The sequence below is a fragment of the Pituophis catenifer genome, unplaced genomic scaffold, assembly GCF_029215685.1.
Source record: "Pituophis catenifer annectens isolate HBS135680 unplaced genomic scaffold, rPitCat1.0.hap2 SCAF_1, whole genome shotgun sequence".
Classification (NCBI taxonomy): domain Eukaryota; kingdom Metazoa; phylum Chordata; class Lepidosauria; order Squamata; family Colubridae; genus Pituophis; species Pituophis catenifer.
In genome coordinates, this window is record NW_027256881.1 from 5,304,956 (window position 1) to 5,325,724 (window position 20,769).

Below are 20,769 nucleotides of genomic sequence, written 5' to 3' on the forward strand. Positions count from 1 at the left end.
GCACAGAAGAGTACTGACTAGTGGGAGTTAGGAAAAGGGCTTTTTTTGCTGTAGCCAATGCTTTATGGAATCTCCAATGCAATCCTAAATTGCATTAACAGAGGGATTCAGTCAAGGTCACGTGAGGTGCTAATACCACTCTATAAAGCCTTAGTAAGATCACACCTAGAATACTGCATCCAGGTTTGATCACCACACTACAAAAAAAAAAGTGTGGAGACTCTAGAAAAAGTGCAGAGAAGAGCAATTAGGATGATGAGGGGACTGGAAGGTAAAACATACAGTGAACGGTTGCAGGAACTGGGCATGGCTCGTCTAGTGAAGAGAAGGACCAGGGGAGGAGACATGATAGGAGTCTTCCAATATTTGAGGGGCTGCCACAGAGAGGACTGGGGGGTCAAGCTATTTTCCAAAGCACCCGAAGGCCAGAAAAGGAATAATGGATGGAAACTGACCAAGGAGAGATTCAACCTGGAAATAAGGAGAAATTTTCTGACAGGGAGAGCAATCAACCCATGGAACAGAAGTTGCCTTCGGAAGTTGTGGGAGCTTCATCCCTGGAAGCTTTCAAGAAGAGACTGGACTGCCGTCTGTCAGAAATGGTATAGGGCAGTGATGGCTAATTTTTTTGCCATCAGGGGAGGGGTGTTGCGTGCACGCGTGCCCACACCCATAATTCTATGCGACATACACACACACACACACACACACACACACACACACACTCTTGGCACGTGATGGCACAGTAGGCCCGTTTTCTCTCTCCCCAGGCTCCAGAGCCTTTCTAGGAGCTTGGGGAGGGCGAAAACGGCCTCCCCCACCCCCCACCCCAAGGCCCTCTGTAGGCCGGAAAAGGCCCGTTTGCCAACTTCCGGTGGGCCCAGAAGGCCTGAAAATCAGCTGGCTGGCGCTCGCATGTGCACCAATATGGCTATGCGTGCCACCTGTGGCACACATGCCATAGGTTCGCCATTACGGGTATAGGGTCTCCTGCTTGAGAGGGGGGTTGGACTAGATGATCTACAAGGTCCCTTCCAACTTCTATTCTATTCTATTTCCTATTCCATTCCACCCCACTCCACCCCACCCATCCTCCCTACAGAGATCAGAATGGCCCCAATCCTGTTGCAGTGGTGAAATCCAAATTTCTTTACTACCAGTTCTGTGGGCATGGCTTGGTGGGTGTGGCTTGGTGGGCATGGCAGGGGAAGAATACTGCAAAATCCCCATTCCCTCCCCACTCTGGGGCCAGCCAGAGGTGGCATTTGCCAGTTCTCCGAACTACTCAAAATTTCCGCTACTGGTTCTCCAGAACCTGTCAGAACCTGCTGGATTTCACCCCTGCCCTGTTGGCCTTTTCCAAAGCTTTAAAAACTTGGCTATGTACTCAGACCTGGGGCTCAGAATGTATGAAGGGCCCCGTTACTTGGCTTCACTATTAGCGGATTAATCATCACCTCTGCTGTTTTACATTTATACATATTTATCTTATGGATGTTTCTATTGTTTTCGTGTTTTTTAAGTTGTTTTAAAATTTTACGGTTGCAAGCTGCCCAGAGTCACTTGGTTGAATTGGGCAGCCCTAGAACTTGAATAAACCAATCAATGAATAAGTGCACACACAGTGCTCTTCACCACAGATTAGCCCGCCAAATGTTACTTGAATCTATTTTGTGAATCCAGCTGGTCTAATTAATGTTTACTGAGTTGTGCGTACGTATTCAGAAAAAACAGGTTCGGTGTTTAGTCAGCCTTGGTAAAGTATGAGTAAGCATGTTTGTGAACCTCGCCACGCTCAATTATTTGTCTGCCTTCCAGCTTGGTGAATTAGGGTATATTGATTTAAAGTTATTCAGAGCTAACCAGGAGCCATTCCTCTTTTTTTTTTTTATCTGTTTTCCACAGGAGTTTGACAATTATGCCGAATGGGATTTAAGAGATATAGATTTTGTAGAGGATGACTCGGATCTTTTACACGGTGAGTTTTGCATCCATGGTTGAAATCCTAAACACCTCCTCTTGTCTCCACTTCCTAAGGAATAAAATTCCTTGCAGTCATTTTTTTATTCCTAATGAACTTCATGAACAGGTCCACATAGGCAAAGAACAGAAGTACAATAGTTGCTAAGTAAATTATTTCAAGGATTCTTTTTTTAATCACTCTTAATGACTGTGGGGTGCTCTCTGCGCTTGGTTATTTGCTTCCAGACGTTTCATCACCAAACTAGGTAACATCATCAGTGCCAGTCTAATTACAACTCTAGAGTTTCTTGGTAATGTCCCACCAAATATTTACCAGGTTGAACTGTGCTTAGTTCCAGACCCAGAGAGATTTGGCTGGAGTTGTCATCTGATATCCAATAATATTGAAATACTCAGAAACAGCCATCCTTAAAATGTTTGATGGATTGATTTCATTTGATTTCTATAAACACCCATCTCAACAAGTGACTCTGGGCAAAGCAATGATAAAAACACAAAAAGCTTCATTTTCTTTCTCAGTTATTATCTGAAAATACATATCTCACTTTAGTTACATTTTCACATATGTTTCCCACAGCATGTTAACATCCTTACACTATAGGGGATTGTTTTATTTCTCAGTATGATTTATTTATATTTCAAGGCAGGCGCTCCCAAAACAGCTCGTAGCATAATTACATTATAAAACTCATCTCATAAAGCATAAAAATCACAGTTTGTAATAAAAAAAAAACAGCCACGCACCCTTACAACTGTCACACAAGCAGAAGCTTGATAGAGAAAAATCTCACTGCATATAAAAAGCAAACTTTAATGTGGAACTTGGTTATAGAGAGCTAAAATGAACAGCGCCATGTCAGAAGGTCTCTGGGATTCTGCTGTTTATGACCATATGGCAGTAACAACTGAGGACCATCCTGGTTGCTCCCAACCGTAAGCACATATGGTATTACAGGTAGTCCTCGACTTACTATCACAACTGAGCCCAAGATTTCTGTTGCTAAGCGAAACATTTGTTAAGTGAGTTTGGTCCCATTTTACGACTTTTCTTGCCAAATTTGTTAAAGCGAATGACTGCAGCTGTTAAATTAGCCACATGGTTGTTAAGTGAATCTGGCTTTCCCATTGATTTCCCTTGTCAGAAGGTCGTAAAAAGGGGATCACATGCCCCCGGGACACTGCAACCGTCATAAATACGAGTCAGTTGCCAAGTATCTGAATTTTGATCATGTGAGCGTGGGGATGCTGCAACGATCGGAAGCATGAAAATCGTAAATCACTTCTTTTTCAGTGCCATTGTAACTTTGAATGGTCACTAAATGAACAGTTGTAAGTGGAGGACTACCTGTATTATTATTATTATTATTACATTTATTGGCTGTCTATCTCACTATCCAGCTACTCTAGGTGGCCCACCACAAAACAAAACAAAAAAAGGAAGTTTAAACAAAGTGAGAGTAAAATAATAGAACAATAAAACAAACAAGGAAAAAAGAAAACAAAATACATCTATCTGTCGGGAAAATTATCATTAGCTGATTATGAGCTTAGCTGCAGTGGTGGGTTGCCCCCGGTTCACACCGGTTCTATAGAACCGATAGCAAAACCGGCAGGAGGCTCCGCCCACTGACCCTGACGTCATCAAAACGCTTCTGTGCATGTGCAGAAGAGCGTGCGTGCAAGCTTTGCTTGTGCGCGTGGGCCCGTTGCGAACCAGTAGTAAAGGTAAGTAGAACCCACCCCTCTTAGCTGCACTTAATAACAAATGAATAGACAGCACACCACAATGTGGTGCCCTTGAAGTGATGTCCCGGTGCCTGGAGGCCGTACGGATCTGGATGGGGAGGAACAGGCTCAGGCTCAACCCATCCAAGACCGAGTGGCTGTGGTTTCCGACGTCCCGATATAGTCAGTTGACGCCATCACTGACTATTGGGGGCGAATCACTGGCCCCCACGGAGAGGGCTCGCAACTTGGGCGTCCTCCTGGATTCACGGGTGTCTTTAGAAGAGCACCTGACGGCCGTGACCGGAAGGATTTTTTATCAGGTTCGCCTGATTCGCCAGTTGCGTCCCTTTCTGGATCGGGACTCGTTACGCACGGTCACTCATGCCCTCGTCACCTCCCGCCTGGACTATTGTAATGCTCTCTACATGGGGCTCCCCTTGAGGAGCACCCGGAGGCTCCAACTGGCGCAGAGTGCGGCCGCGCGGGTGGTAATGGGAGCGTCATGGCGCTCCCATGTGACACCTCTCCTGCGCGAGCTGCACTGGCTCCCGGTGGTCTTCCGGGTGCGCTTCAAGGTTTTGGTTACCACCTTCAAAGCGCTCCATGGCTTAGGACCTGGTTATCTACGGGACCGCCTACTACCACCAATAGCCTCCCACCGGCCAGTACGCTCTCATAGAGAGGGACTCCTCCGGGTGCCGTCAGCCAAACAATGTCGGCTGGCGACCCCTAGGGGGAGAGCCTTCTCTGTGGGGGCACCTACCGTCTGGAATGAGCTCCCCCCAGAGATACAGAGGATTCCGGATCTGTGCACCTTCCGCCGCGCTGTGAAGACTTTTTTATTCCATCAAGCGGGCTTGGCCTAATCTCTTCCCTCTTTTAATATGTAAATTTTAATCTGTTTTTAAATTATTGGGGTGTTTTAATCTGTCTGGGCCAAAATGATTTAATTTGATTTTATCTGGTTTTAAATTTTGTGTATTTATGTATTTTATTGCTTGGCTGTTCACCGCCCTGAGTCCTTCGGGAGTAGGGCGGTATACAAATCAAAAAATAAATAAAAAAATAAAAGTCTCATTTAGGATTCAGAGGTTTATTAGAATTTAAAGCATAGCAAACATAAAGTCTTTGCTATTAAGGCACCTACATCACATTGCAATGAGGGTCAATCGGACAAGCAGTCAAAAGAGACGGCTTGAGGCCGATTGGCAACCTCCCATTATTCAACATTTCATTATATACCTTAAAACCGCAAAGCACATGGCATAGCATCAGAGGCAGTTTTTCATTCCTTTAACCTCACTGTTACAACATGATTATTTTTACATGTATTTTAAGCATACACTTCCTCTTTTTCCCACAGCCTCCGCCCCGCTCATTTCAGCATATAGGGGACTACAGTGTCCATGTTAGCTACCATTCCATCAGATGCACATGCCGATTACAAATTTTCCTTTATACTTGCATCAGGCAATTAATGTTAATATTGAACCCATCTCAGCCCCCCCAAAATTTTACTGTACTAGAAGGGGATCCCCATTATTTTCCCCTCACAGATACAACTAGTAAAAAAAGATGGGCAACTGGGGAGCAGAGAGCCAGGGGTGGGGGTGGGAAGGTGGAGCCTGCTGTCAATCGAGCAGCCACTTCAAACTTCCCCATTGGGTCTCCAGACCAATTTGCAAAGCCAGGACTTTAGGATAGGAGGTTGCGGGCAGATCTTACCTTGTTCCAAAGGGCAATGCTGCAGCAGAAAAGGTTTTTCTGACTACCGGCATTTGAAGTTCTTTGACCAATGGGATCCGTAGTAGGTTATCTCTGCTGGCCCAATGATTGAGGGTATCAGTAGAAGAGAATATTTGTAGCTCAGGGTTGAACTGTGAGGTTGCACTCTCTGAGCTTGATTGTTTTCTTGCAGACATTTCATGACCCTACTAGGTAACATCATCAGTGCTTACGTGGCGATACATAGTTGGGTCATGAAATATCTGCAAGAAAACAGCCAAGCTCAGAGAGCACCAAGAACCTATGTAGCACGGATGGCCGTGCTTTGGAAGAGATTCTTTTCAAAGCAGGATTCGGGCCTCTTTGTTTTGTTAGTTCTTGAGTTCTTCACTATCAAGAAAACAAGCAACTGCTGTGATGATATGGAAGATCAGTGTTGTAATCCTGTCAGTATTGCCGTCCTGCTTCGCTCCCATTGCTGCATAAATCCCACATAAAGGGTTTTTTATCCTTTTCGTCTCTCTTCCACCACTCCCCCTTGAACTTTTCACAGCTTTGAAGATTGCAGTCGTAGATATCTATCACTCTCGGTTAAAGGAAAGGCAAAGACGGAAAAAGTGAGTTTTTGGCAATTTTTCTCCCCCCTATTCTTTCACCACTGTTAAAAAGTTCCTTAGAGCTTAATTGCACTTCTCTACTAGCATTTGAAAAAGGATAAATACGATATAACACAGCTCAATTTTGTTAATTGCTCCAGGGATACATGTATGGATAGTCCTCAACTTATGGCCACAATGGAGCCCAAAATTTCCTCTGCTAAGCAAGACAGTTGTTAAATGAGTTCTGCCACCTTTTACGACCTTTCTTGCCACCGTTGTTAAGTGAATCACTGCAGTTGTTAAATTAGTAACATGGTTGTTAAGTGAATCTGGCTTCCCCAGTGACTTTGCACTGTGAAGCCGTATATAAATCTAAGTGCTATTGCTATTGCTAGTAAAAAGCGAATGCTCCATCCTAGAGGATATTGTCAGACTCCTTGCTTCCTAAACTGGAAGCAATCAATCTGAAGAACAAGAATTAAAGAGCTATTATTAATCATATTAATTGGAAGGAAGGTTAAGGTTTCAACACAAGGATTCCACTGACTTCCCTACTTTCAAGTGAGATAGCTAAAACCCCACACAAATATATGAATGATGGTAGTCTCTTTTGTAAAAGAAGGGTACTTTAAATGGTTGCAGGAACTGGGTATGTCTAGTTTAATGAAAAGAAGGGCTAGGGGAGACATGATAGGAGCGTTCCAATATCTCAGGGGCTGCCACAAAGAAGAGGGAGTCAAGCTATTCTCCAAAGCACCTGAGGGCAGGACAAGAAGCAATGGGTGGAAACTAACCAAGGAGAGAAGCAACTTAGAACTGAGGAGAAATTTCCTGACAATTAAAACAATTAATCAGTGGAACAATTTATTTACTTATATGTTGCCCTTCTCCGGAGACTCAGGGCGGCTTACAATGTGTTAAGCAATAGCCTTCATACTTTTGTATATTTATACAAAGTCAGCTTATTGCCCCCACAATCTGGGTCCTCATTTTACCTACCTTAGAAAGGATGGAAGGCTGAGTCAACCTTGAGCCTGGGGAGATTCGAACTTACAATAATTGCAGACAGCTGGTGTTAACCACAGTGCTTTTAGTCTGCTGAGCCACCAGGCCCAGTGGTGGGCCTGGTGGGCATTCACAACTTGCCTCCAGAAGTTTTGAATGCTCCAACACTGGAAGTTTTTAAGTGTTGGATAACCATTTGTCTGAAGTGGTGTAGAGTTTCCTGCCTAAGCAGGGGGTTGGACTAGAAAACCTCCAAGGTCCCTTCCAACTCTGTTATTCTATTCTCTTCTAAATCTGTTTACAGGTAGTCCTCGATTTACAGCCATTCAAAGTTACAAGTATAAGTTGCAAGTATAAAGTTAAGAGCCATGGTGGCACAGAGGTTAGAATACAGTATTGCTGGCTAAATCTGCTCACTGCCAGGAGTTCGATCCTGACTGGCTCAAGGTTGACTCAGCCTTCCATCCTTTCTGATGTTGGTAAAATGAGGACCCAGATTGTTGGGGGCAATGTGCTGACTCTGTAAACCACTTAGGGCTGTAAAGGACTATGAAGTGGTATATAAGTCTAAATGCTATTGCTGTTGCTATAACAGCCCTGAAAAAAGTAACTTATGACCAGTCCTCACACTTATAACTGTTGCAGGATCCCAGGGTCATTTAATTGCCATTTGCGACCTTTCCAACAATGGGGAAGCCAGCAGGAAGGATCCTAGGTCATGTGATGTCTCACATGAGGACCACAGCAAAAAAAGGTTCTAAAATCCAGTGGGACCACGTGGTATCTCATTTAATGACCACATCACTTAATAATAAATTTTATAGTCCATGTTGTGGTCGTAGGTCAAAGATTACCTGTATTGTCTGAGGGAACTGGCATTCCTCTCAGTGGGAGAACCAAGTCCCAGATACCAGTGTTCATTAAGTGATAACTAGATACCGGTTGTCCTTGACTTACGACCACAATTGAGCCCAAAGTTTATAAGGCTAAGTGAGACATTTGTTAAATGCATTTTGCCCCATTTTACGACCTTTCTTGCCACAGTTGTTAAGATAGTCACACGGTTGTTAAGTGAATCTGGCTTCCCCCTTGACTTTGCTTGTCAGAAGATCACAAAAGGGGATCGTGTGACCTCCAGTATGGCATTGGCATCCTTCAGTCACAAGAGACTATGGCAGTGGTGGCTAACCTTTTTTTTCCTCGGGTGCCAAAAATGTACGTACACGCAAGATAGCGCGCCTGCGCGTGCTCACACCCATAATGCAATGCCCCCCCATGTCCCGCCTTCCCACGCATGTGCACGCAACCCCCTGCGCTGCTCCGCCCCTCCTGAGCAGGTACGTGCGACCCCCCCCATGTTCCTCACCCCCCTGTGCATGTGCATGCAACCCCTCCCCCCCACACCCCATTTTGGGCCTAGCAGGCCACTCTGAAGCCTCTGGAGGCCGGAAACGGCCTGTTTCCTGACTTCCGGTAGGCCCCTTTTTCACCCTCCCACAGCCTCCGCACGAGCCCTGTACTTACGTGGCATCCAAAATGGGCCGTGTGGAGATTCCTGGGAGGGGAGGGGCGGCATGGGCATGCACACACGTCTCCCATATGCGTGGCAGAGACCCGAAAATCAGCTGGCTGGCAGGAGGCACACACGCATGCACGGTGGAGCTTATCTAAGGCGACGGCTCGCATGCCCGGAGAAAGAGCCGAGGTGGCGCAGTGGTTAGGATGCAGTACTGCAGCTACTTCAGCTGACTGCTAGTTCAGCAGATCAGCGGATCAAATCTCACCGGCTTAAGTTTGACTCAGCCTTCCATCCTTCCAAGGTGGGTAAAATGAGGACTCAGATTGTTGGGGGCAATATGCTATTTAGTATACTGTTGATTGTTGTAAGCTGCCCAGAGTCCTCGGAGAGTGGGCGGCATAGAAATATGATTAATAAATAAAATGAATAAATGGCTCTGCATGCCACCTGTGGCACAGGTGCCATAGGTTCTCCATCACGGGACTATGGTATCGTGCTCTGGAAAGAGGTCCTAAAACAGCATCTGGTGTGACTAAAAAAGCCAATTCGAGAGTGGCCATCCCTTCCACACTGAGGGCAGATACATTTTGTCCCCTGCCAGATTTCGCTGGTTCCGGGACTGTCTCTTTGCCTCGGCCTGCCGAACAAGTGTCTCTTCGAATTGGAGAAGGCCATGCTGCGTCTTTTTAGCCTCCAAGCTGAACGATCGGAGGTCAAGGTTTCCCAGTTGTTAATGTCCATTCCCAGGGCCTTTAGGTCCTTCTTGCAGATATCCTTGTATCGCAGCTGTGGTCTCCCTCTGAGGCGCTAATTCTCCATACAGGAGATCTTTCGGAATCCGACCATCAGCCATTCTCACGACATGCCCCAGCCAGCGTAGACGTCACTGTTTCAATAGTGTATACATGCTTAAAATTCCAGCACGTTCCAAGATTGCGCTATTTGGAACTTTGTCCTGCCAGGTGATGCCAAGAATACCTCAGAGACAGCGCATATGTGCCTCCAGTATACACTGAAATCATTATAAATATGAGTTGATTGCCAAGCATCTGAATTTTATTCACGTGACCATGGGGATGCTTCAAAGGCTGTAAGTGTGAAAAACGGTCATAAGTCACTCTTTTTTCAGTGCCGTTGTAACTTCAAACAGTCACTAAATGAACTGTTGTAACTCGACTATCTATAGATACATCTTGAATTGCCTAGATCGGTGTTTCTCAAATGTGGCAGCTTTAAGATGTGTGGACTTCAATTCCCAGAATTCCCCAGCCAGCATGGGGAGCACGAAGCTTAAAGTTGCTGAGCTTGGAAAATGCTGCTGCAGACCAGCCTTTCTCAACATTGACCACTTGAAGATGGCTGGACTTCAAATCCCAGAATTCCCCAGCCAGGAATTCTGGGAGTTGAAGTCCACAAGTCCTAAAGGGGCCATCATTCCCTGCCTCTGAGGTAAATCATTGCAGTTAAGCCTACTATCTTTATACAATTAACACCAAAATGAAGAATAGAAACTGGAAATAAATGTAGTCGACTTGATAAACTGGAAAACACAACCACCACACCACCCAATCTTCTCTGCCCATGGCTCCATGCCAGGCACTATCCCAGCTACACATGGAAACTTGTTTTAGTTGTTGGTTTATGCAAATCTAAGACAGTGTTAAGGCAGCCATTACACCTACAGTGATGGGAATCTGTTTGGAGGTAATTTACTTGCAGATTTTATCCGCTGCATTCAAACACCTAACACTGTTATCACTGCAAGATGTCATTTGGTGCTGCCGGCAACGTTCACTTTAGGGACTTGAAAAGGTAACTTTTATGGAGTTGTGGGATGGTCCTATTTTGCGCGCACGTGTGTGTGTGTATGCTATTTTGCACAGGTCCTTGGAGCTGGAAACTTCAAACAACAGAGTGGGATTCTTATTACTCCCTCAGCATCTTTTTAAAACAACACACACACACACACACACACACACACACACACACACACACACCTGGCTAAGGTTTTAAAAATGAAATGTTCCTTCCAGGAGGCAACCTCAGGTTCCCCAGCCTATCACTCTGCTAAATGAGTAGTTCCAGGAGGAAACTTTTCTGCCTGTTCCAACAAATCTTGCCAAGTGTTTGTCCAGTCTTTTCGAGAAGATCACAAAGGGAAACATGATGCCAGTTCCTCAGAGGGTATTATCATTGGTGGTGTTTTTTTTGTTTTGTTTTTTTTGCTGCTGGCGCTTGTTCGTGATTACTAATAAGCACTTTTAACTTACAGAATCATCAAAGACCATGGGCTAATCAACCTCAGAAAGTTTCAGAGTAAGTACTTGAAGTCGTTGATCTTAATGTCATGTTGCCTCTTTAAAAACAGTGCCACGGTATTCACCCTTTAACTACGGCTGTTGCTTTATGTAATTATGTGTGAGATAAATGAAAGGGAAGTTCGGAAGCTTCTGGGGCAGGAAAACATCTGTTCCTCTAGATCTGTCGTGTTACTGAAGCAGACACGGCTGGGAAGTCTCTGGGAGCACCATGAAAAAACATACCCGTTTTTTAAAATATGCAATATAGGTATTCCTCGATTTACGACCACAATTGAGCCCCAAATTTCTGTTGCTAAGTGAGCCAGCGGTTAAGTGAGTTTTGCCCCATTTTACGACCTTTCTTGCCACCACAGGTAGTCTTCGATTTACGACCATGATTGAGCCCAGAATTCATTTTGCTAAGTGAGAAATGTGTTAAGTGGGTCTTGTCCCATTTTACGACTTTTCTTGCCGCATTTGTTAAGTGAATCCCTGCAGTTGTTAAATTAGTAATGTGGTTGTTAAGTGACTCTTGACTTCCCCATTGAGTTTGCTTGTCAGAAGATAGTCAAATAACCCCTGGATAACCCCTTGTTAAGTTGGTAACATGCTTGTTAAGTGAATCTGGCTTCCCCGTTGTTTTTGCTCATCAGAAGGTCATAAAAAGTGGTCACATTACTCTGGGACTCTGCAACTGTCATAAATATGAGCCAGTTGCTAAATGGCTGAATTTTGATCACCTGGCCATGGGGATGCTGCAGTGATTATAAGTGTGAAAAATGGTCATAAGTCACTTTTTTTGGTGCTGTTGTAACTTGAACGGTCATTAAATGAACTATTGTAAGTTGAGGGCTACCATTATCCATTTTTAAAAGGTGTGATGTTCCTTTACAGTGGCAAAGCTCTGATCTATGAAGTTTCTTCTGGAAACTGGTGTGTGTACTTCCACTTTCCAGCAAAAACTGGCCCATAGAAAACAACAGCTCTGCTTAACAACTGCCACGTTTGCTTAACTGTCACCAAAAAAATTTCATAAAATCAGGATCAACGTAAAAATGTTACAAGATGCAAGAATTAGAGGGGGGTTTGGCCTTCCGAATTGAGAATTGTATTATCAAGCGGCAGCGTTAGCATGAATTAAAGAATGGATTTTATTAAGGAATACAAGACTATTGACATTGGAGAGGGTCATGATTTACAACTGAGTTGGCATGCCTTTTTATGGTACGGGAAACAAAGGATACATGGATATTTCCAAAGACATTATGTAAGAAATGGTTTGTTATCAGTGTGGGAGAGAGTGAAAGAAAAATATTATTTGAATATTCCAACGTGGCTTTCTACAATAGAAGCGGTGACATACCCAAATATTGTGAACATGGGGAATATTGTTAGATACAAAGACATTTTGACAGATCGGGGAGAACTGAAACAAATACAAGAACTAGAGAGTCAAGGGATTGAGATAGATTGGTATACAAGACTGCAAATACAATCAAGATATGAAGCAGATTGTAGACAATATGGCTTTAGCTTGGGGAAATCAGAACTGGATGAAATATTGTCAGGAACAATGAGCAAAGCTCTGATCTACGAAGTTTCTTCTGGAAACTGGTGTGTGTACTTCCATTTTCCAGCAAAAACTGGCCCATAGAAAACAACGGCTCTACTTAACAACTGCCACGTTTGCTTAACTGTTGCAAAAAAAAAAAAAAATCAGGTCGGTAACATTGGTGACCCACTTTACAACCATCTAGACTTACGACTGTAATTGCTAGGCTCGAATTTTGGTCCTTAGTTGAAGACTATCTGTAAAAGAGAAGGCAGTGTTGGCTACTTCTGTCTGATCTTAGCACCATGTAATGCGTTACGAATTCTGGGGTTGCAGCCTGAATCAGGAGTGTCTTCAGACACACTCGCTGCAACCAAATGGTTGCAGCCTCCATCTTGACTTTTTTGACCCCCCCTCCTCCCAATAGATGCCTTGGTCTCAACTTAGCAGGACAGCTGGGAAAACACAACGTCAGGATCACATTCTTGACTCAATATACATTTCCTTCTTTGTTTTGCAGTTCTGGAAAGAAGATACCCAAAGAAAGTTCAAGATCTCTATGAGACCATGAGGCGCTTTGCAAGAATATTAGGACCGACGGAACACGATAAATTCATAGAGAGCCATGCACGTAAGGTTTTCTTATTCATATTTATTTACGTAGGAGTTTTTCACTGGTGCATGGCTCAATCATGAATGTAAAACACATCTGGGTGCATTTGATGCAGAATTGCTGCGTTTCTCGCCAGACAGAAAAAACAGGTTGTCCTCGACTTACGACCACAATTGAACCCAAAATTTCTGTTGTTAAGTGAGACGTTGGTTAAGCGAGTTTTGCCCCAGTTTACGACCTTGCTTGCCATCGTTGTTAAATGAATCACTGCAGTTGATAACGTTAGTAACCCAGTTGTTAAGTGAATCTGGCTTCCCTGTTGACTTTGCTTGACAGAAAGTCGTAAAAGTTGATCATGTGATCCGGGGACGCTGCAACCGTCATAAGTATGAACCAGTTGATAAGCATCTGAATTTTGATCACATGATCAAGGGGATGCTGCAGTGGTTGAATGGTCACTAAATGAACCAGAGATGGGTTTCAGCAGGTTCTGACCAGTTCTGGAAAACGGGTAGCGGAAATTTTGAGTAGTTCGGAGAACCGATAGTAAAAATTCTGACTGGCCCCGGCCCCATCGATTCTCTGCCTCCCAAATCCCAACTGATCGGGAAGAAATGGGGATTTTGCAGTATCCTTCCCCTGGATTGGGGAAGGAATGGAGATTTTAAAGTATCCTTCCCCTGCCATGCCCACCAAGCCATGCCACGCCCACCAAGCCACGCCCACAGAACTGGTAGTAAAAAAAAATTGAATCCCACCACTGAAATGAACTGTTGTAAGTTGACTACCTGTACCTGTTTGGGAAATTATGATCTGTTATTAGAGAAGGGTGTAAGGTAGGAGCTTCGCTAAGCTAAAAAAAGTATGGGAAAAAAGTTGTAATGTACAGACTGACAGAAATTTATTTGCTTTTGTCTTCATTTTATTGTTTTGCTAAACCGTTTATATTTATTTATTAAATTTGTTTGCCATCTATCTCGCTGCAAGGCAACTCCACCAGTCATAAAATATTTCAACAAGTCAACATTTTTTTAAAAAGGGATAAAATAGTCATGTGAAAACATTTAAAATCAAACTAAAACAGATAAGGAATAAATGCAGGTAATCCTCGATTTACAACAATACATTTAGTGACCGTTTGAAGTTACAACGGCACTGAAAAAAGTGACTTATGACCATTTTTCACACTTAGCGACCATTGAAGCATCCCCATGCTGCAACTGCTTGGCAACTGGCATGCACTTATGACGGTTGCGTCTTGTGGTCACATGATCTCCTTTTGTGACCTTCTAACAAGCAGTGGGAAAATCAGACTCACTTAACCACCATGTTGCTAATTTAACAACTGCAGTGATTCACTTAACAACCGTGGCAAGAAAGGTTGTAAAATGGGACAAAATTCACTTAACAAATGTCTCATTTAGCAACAGAAATTTTGGGCTCAATTGTGGTCGTAAATTGAGGACTACCTGAATAATACAACTGAAAAATCTCTCCAGGGCTCCTGGAGGAAAGAGTGGATAGTTCATTTATTTTATCTGCTTTTGTTTGTTGAGTCTGTTTATAACGTCGTTTATCCCTTCAATTATAAAATACGTTGACCAGAATGGGTATTATTACTGTACAGCTGCTTTGGATGGATTTTAGCAGAGAAAATCAGCACGTAAATAAAATACTAGTTTGTGTGCCCAACACACAGCTTCCTTTTTAAACAGCCCCTAAATAAAAGCAGTAATCATCTTGTCAGATAATGGCTGTTTAGAAGTTAAACAATTTTCTTTTTCTTTTCCTGAAACAAAATACCACGTGTAACCATTCTGGGCTCCATTTCCCAAACAAAGCAATGGGTTTTGTAAAGGCTTGATGCAGATACACTGAGAATTGGAACGAGCCCAATTAAATTAGAGAAATAAAACACATAGATCTCTCACCTTTAATAAGGAACGTAAAAACAAAAGCCTCATCCTTGTGTCTTTAAAAAGACGTTTCTACGCTCTACCACCACAATAACATATAATACATGAACTTAATTTGGAGGTCTTTTTTCCTTACCGCAAATCTCAGAGTGACTTTTTCTAGTTGAAATGCCCCCCCCCTTTAAATTCTCATTCCCCATTCAAAACAGATTAATTTGAAACATTTTACACAAGGTTGGTTCTTTAATTCGTCTTAATTACAGGTTCGGAAATGACCGAGCAAGTAACCTGACCTGTTGCCTATATCCGTATGGTAATATTGCAAAGATGTAGAACCCCTTTAGAATTTTTACCAGTCTTTTTCCAAGAGTCTGGTTTTTTTACCTTCAACAGATGCTGAATGTCATTTTTCATTGTCAGTGTTTTACTCATTATGTCAGTGGTTTACACACGGAAACTGCTTTTATCCACGGGAACGATCGAAACAGTTCAGAACCCTCAGTTTGAATTTTCTCTTCAAATGAGAGACAAAGAGTTGAATGAGATATACCATTGGCCCCATTGTTTTACTGCATTTCCACCATCACTGTGGGGTTGGGCCAATCCCACAGGTGCCTGGAAAATCCTTCACACTTTTCTGTTCATTAAACTGGAAAATGAAGCTGGCAGGGGAATTCTGGGAGCTGAAGTCCACACACCTTAAAGTTGCTACAGTTGAGAAACATTGCTTTATTGTGTTTTAGGGACTAAGTTTCCAGTACTTTGGACTACTGCAGCACGCTGACTAGGGAATTCTGGGAGTTGAAGTCCATAGACCTTAAACATTGGTAAGGCTGAGAACCATTGCTCTGAGGCAGGGATCTCCAACCTTGGCACATGGCTTGGCTGAGGAATTCTAGGAGTTGGAAGGCCACAAGTCGTAAAGTTTGCCAAGGTTGGAGACCCCTTCTTTAAGGAATTCAGAGAGTTAGGGTGGTGTAGTGTTAAAAGTGTTGGACTATAAACAGCTTCAATTGCATCATCTTCAGCTCCAACCTCTTCCCCCTCCCCTGCCCCCAGTCCATTTCTTTTGGACCAGTCCATTTCTTTTCGCCTGAGAATCAGTGTGGTGCAGTGTTAGAGGTGCTGTTTAGCTATTTGAAGACATGGAAGCCCTTGGTGATTTTGGACCAGGGGTGGGATTCAGCTGGTTCAGGCGAAGCAGATGTTAATTTTAATCTGGTTCGCTGAACTGGTAATTGCAAGGACTGGCTGACCTTGGCCACTCCACCCCGCCGCTCCCAGGAGTCTCCACGCGGCCCGTTTTGGATGCCAGGTAAGTGGAGGGCCCGCACGGAGGCTCTGGGAGGGCGAAAAACGGGCCTACCGGAAGTCCAGAAACAGGCACGTTTCTGGCCTCCTGAGCCTGAGGGAGGCTGTTTTCGCCCTCCCGGAGGCTCAAGAAAAGCCTCCGGAGCCTGGGGAGGGCAAAACGTCGTCGTCCTCCGGCGCCGTGGTGCAGGAAGCCGACTAGACCACGCCCCCATGGCCATGCCCATCTAGCAACCAGGCAGAGAACTGGTTGCTAAAATTTTTCAATCCCACCCCTGCTTTGGACTAGTCCTTTTCTCCACCCAGGTCTCAGTCTGGTCTAGTGGAGAAGGTGCTGGATGAGGAACGGAGAGTTCAAGTCGTGTGTCCGGCCATTACACACACACACACACACACACACACACACACACACACCAAGCTTCAGAAGCTCCCTGGTGGGCTTTGAGCCATTCCTTCTCTCTCATCTCAGAGGGAGGCTTTCAATATAAGAAGCTCTCATCCCCATCCCATCTGGCTCTTGGCTCTTGTAAGCGTGGTTTTGGCACAGCTTTTAATAATGTTTTAAGGTTGGTTGGTTTTCATCTTTTTAAGTACTTTTTCCTATTCTATAATTTGTAAGCCACCAAGAGTCACTTTGCAGAGGAGGTGGTCAGCATAGAAATTTAATAAATAAAATATGTTTTATTTAAAGAAAACTCTTGAATTCTCAAGTTTTTTCTTTCCGCTACCTATTCAAAATGGACAGTGATTAGTGTCTGTGTGTGTGCGTTGCAGATATATATGTGTGTATGTATATAGCATGTATATATAGTATGTGTGTTATATATGTGTTTGGAATGGATATACAATTTCTCTTCAGAGCAGGCAACAGAGTTTCATTTTTAATGTGGGCCGGTGTGTTCGGAGTAAAAAAATGACAATAAGGTTATCTTATCTTAAAAATCTCCAGAGCCAGTGTGTTCCAGTGGTGAAGGTGATGAGATATGAGTTCTAATCCCCCCTTTGGCCACCGGATCTCCCTGGATGACTTCATTCTCTCTTAATCCAGCCCGCTCCAGAGTCAAACTCTCATCCAAGCCTAGTAAAATCATTATGGTGATTTCATTATAGTGATTATAAGGAAAGAGCCAGATATTTTCTATCATTTAAAAAAAAAAAAAAAACACTAACTTTTCACTTGCTTCTGAATTTTGCTATTTGGTGAAGTTTTTCCATATTTGTTTTAAACGTTATACCTAAATAATCTGTTTTAAATGCAAATAATGATTAAAAAAAACAAGAGAGCCACAACTTAACATGCTCCTTATTGGGTTTTTTTCCCCCCCATTTCCTATTATTCTAATGGAAACACAGTGGAGTTTGAGCTGCGAACTGAAATCAAACGCCTACAGGAATACAGGGTAGCAGGAATCACCAATTTCTGCAGTAAGTATATACTGGATAGCACTAATTCAAGTAGTCCTTGATTTACAACCATTTCTTTAGCAACCAATACAAGTTACAGTGGCACTGTAAAAAGCGACTTAACATCCAGTCCTTGCACTTATGACCATCACAGCATCCCCACAGTCACGTGATCAAAGTTGGGGCACTTGGCAACCGGCTTGTATGTAGGACAGTTGCAGCCTCCTGGGGTCACACGATCCCCATTTTGTGACCTTCTCAGGTGACTTCCAACAAGCAAAGTCAATGGGGGAAGCCAGATTTGCTTAACAACCATGTGATTCGCTTAACAACTGGGGTGGATTCACGTAGCTGTGACCAAAAAAAAGTCATAAAATTGAACGCACCTCACTTAACAATCCTTGCTTAGCAATAGAAGTGTGGGCTCCAATTGTGGTTGTAAATGTAGGACTACTTGTAGTGGCAGCAAGAATTATTGTTTTGTGTGTGCTCATACGTATAATACATGTATTATACTTTGCTTACTGATTGCTTCAGTTAGTGACCTTTCATAGTAATAAGAGTGGAAAAAATAAAATTGCGACCGATCCTCATATATATGGCCATTGCAGCGTTACATAATTGCCATTCGCACACCTAGCTGATTTGTGACAGAGTTAATAAAGATTTTTGATGTCCTTTAATGACCCCGTAATCCCTTGCATCGTGGTAGAGTTGGGGCAACTGAGTGGAGTTGAATGTTTACTGGCCGGATGCCCTTCTTGTTACCAATGCGGAGTTCGCAGCAGATAGTTTCTCATTATGCCCAGAGAGAGAGAAATATCTGCCTCTACTTAGGATCGAACTCACAGCCTCCTGATTGTGAGGCGAGAGCTCCACCTCTAGGCCACCGCACCACTCCAAACAGAGTCAATAAAGATGATGGAAGCAAAATTGTAATTGTGATGCTTTGCTTAGCGACTACAGCAGGAACGGGACAACTTCCCACAGCCAACTCATCACAGCCAACTCACCATGTGCAACTTAGCGGAGGACAAGTCGCCCCGGCCAACTCACCACGAGACAATTTAACAATTCTATTTAATTATTTAAAATAAATAAAAATTATTTTAGTTTTTGCCTTTCACATTTCATTCTGTCCCTCCTTTTGCATCCTTTCTGTAATGATTCTATTCCACCATTTCTTTGATATTAGTGTAACTCTTCTCCTGCAGTGATTTGTCCTATGGCAAGGTGGCCGTGATGGAAAAGAAAGTGAGGGCATTAGCCCTTGCAGTCACGTGATTTTCCCACTTAGCGACCAACTTGCTTGTCCTAATTATGAGCATTAAGCGAGGGCTACCTGTATAGAGGAATTGCCTCTGTCTGTTCTGTGGTGTTGCCACTCCTAAATGAAAAAAAAAAAAAAAACCCCAATGTGTGCTTTGAAACCTAAGCTATTAGTGACAAAGGCTCAAGTCATTATAATTGAGAAGAATCCGCATTCTGCAAAGAAGGTGGATATTTAGGGGATGCCCCAGATGGCAGCTGCTAAATTCTGGAGCAGTGACCAATTCACCTGAGAACGAACTGCCTGAGTCACAAACCCATGTGAGTCCTTTCATCAGACAATGCAGTAACTATGTGCTCTGTCATTAGAGTCCAGCTTCCTGCTAGGGGAAAAAAAATAATAACCTACTGTCAGCAGTGCCCAACAATTGTCAATATGAGAGATTTCAAACCAGCCATTCAGGATCCCCAGCTAAATCTTGATTTTACAGTGCGGGGTTTTTTTCCATCATGTCGCACCGGCCAACTGTTCTTCGGGTCTCCGGCGTGTAGACATGTGTGCACATGCGCGCGTTCCGGTTTGGGCACTCGGTGGTGAAAAGGTTCGCCATCACTGCTCTACACCATTTCTGACAAATGACAATCCAATCTCTTCTTGAAAGTCTCAAGTGATGAAGCTCCCACAACTTCCGAAGGCAACGTCTGTTCCATTGGTTGATTTTTATTTTTATTTTTTTAATTAGATTTATATGCCGCCCTTCTCCGGAGACTCAGGGCGGCTTACAATGCATTAAGCAATAGCCTTCATGCTTTTGTATATTTATACAAAGTCAGCTTATTGCCCCCACAACTGGGTCCTCAATTTACCTACCTTAGAAAGGATGGAAGGCTGAGTCAACCTTGAGCCTGGTGAGATTTGAACTTGCAGTAATTGCAGGCAGCTGGCAGCTAAGAGCTACTTTAACAGCACTTAGTCCACTGCGCCACCAGGCTCTTTTGTCTTGATTGTATCCCTCTGTTAATGCAATTTAGGATTGCGTTGGCTTTTATGGCCACCTCCGTACACTGTTGGCTCATATTTAACTGGTTGTCCACCAAGACTCCAAGATCCCTCTCACAGTTACTGCTATTAAGCCTGGTTTCACCCAGTCTATATGTGTACCTCTGGTTTTTCTTGCCTAAGTGTAAGACTTTACTTTTCTCTACGTTGAATTTCGTTTTGTTAGATAGGGCCCAGTGTTCAAGTCTGTCAAGATCCATCTGGATCTTGAGCCTATCTTCTAGGGCGTTGGCTATTCCTGCCAGCTTAGTATCATCTGCAGATTTGGTAAATTCCCCTTCTATTCCCTCATCTAAATCGTTTATGATGGTAGCCATTCTCAGTAGTTAATGAGAAAATAGGTCTCGCCAGGTTATTTTCCTCCAGCAAATCTGGTTGACTTCTCAAAGCCCAACAGGAAATGTCAATCACTTGGATTTCATTGCATCTGAATTTTTTAAAAAAAAAACTCTAAGAGTTATTTATAGAAGTATTCAGTTTTGACATGTCTGATAAATATTAGGATGTTTTTAAGTGACTCATTGGCCATGTGCATTTATGATAAAGGTTAGCACCGCTGTATTTTACGTTTATTATCTTCCTACATATGAGAGTCTTGTTACTTTAAAAAAACTTTTAAGTTTCATTATAGAATAAAAATACATAGAAAAAGGAGTTAGAAAACAGAGAGAGAGAGAGAGAGAGAAAGAAAAAGAAAGAAAGAAAGAAAGAAAATTTGTGACCAACTTTTTTCACAGCAGTAAAATACAACCCCCCCCCCCAAAATACAACTTTAACCTTTTGAA

General features: G+C 43.3%; 1 protein-coding gene across 2 annotated transcripts in view; it reads left to right on the plus strand.

Moving 5' to 3' along the window:
* TADA2A (transcriptional adaptor 2A) overlaps positions 1 to 20,769 on the plus strand; it is a 59,512-nt gene that overhangs the window by 24,953 nt on the left and 13,790 nt on the right. For both annotated transcript variants that reach the window (XM_070945281.1, XM_070945273.1), the window contains exons 8-12: positions 1,906 to 1,978; positions 5,990 to 6,053; positions 10,832 to 10,875; positions 12,932 to 13,042; positions 17,605 to 17,676. In XM_070945281.1, coding sequence (XP_070801382.1) covers positions 1,906 to 1,978; positions 5,990 to 6,053; positions 10,832 to 10,875; positions 12,932 to 13,042; positions 17,605 to 17,676 — 364 coding nt within the window. The remainder of the gene's footprint in view (positions 1 to 1,905; positions 1,979 to 5,989; positions 6,054 to 10,831; positions 10,876 to 12,931; positions 13,043 to 17,604; positions 17,677 to 20,769) is intronic.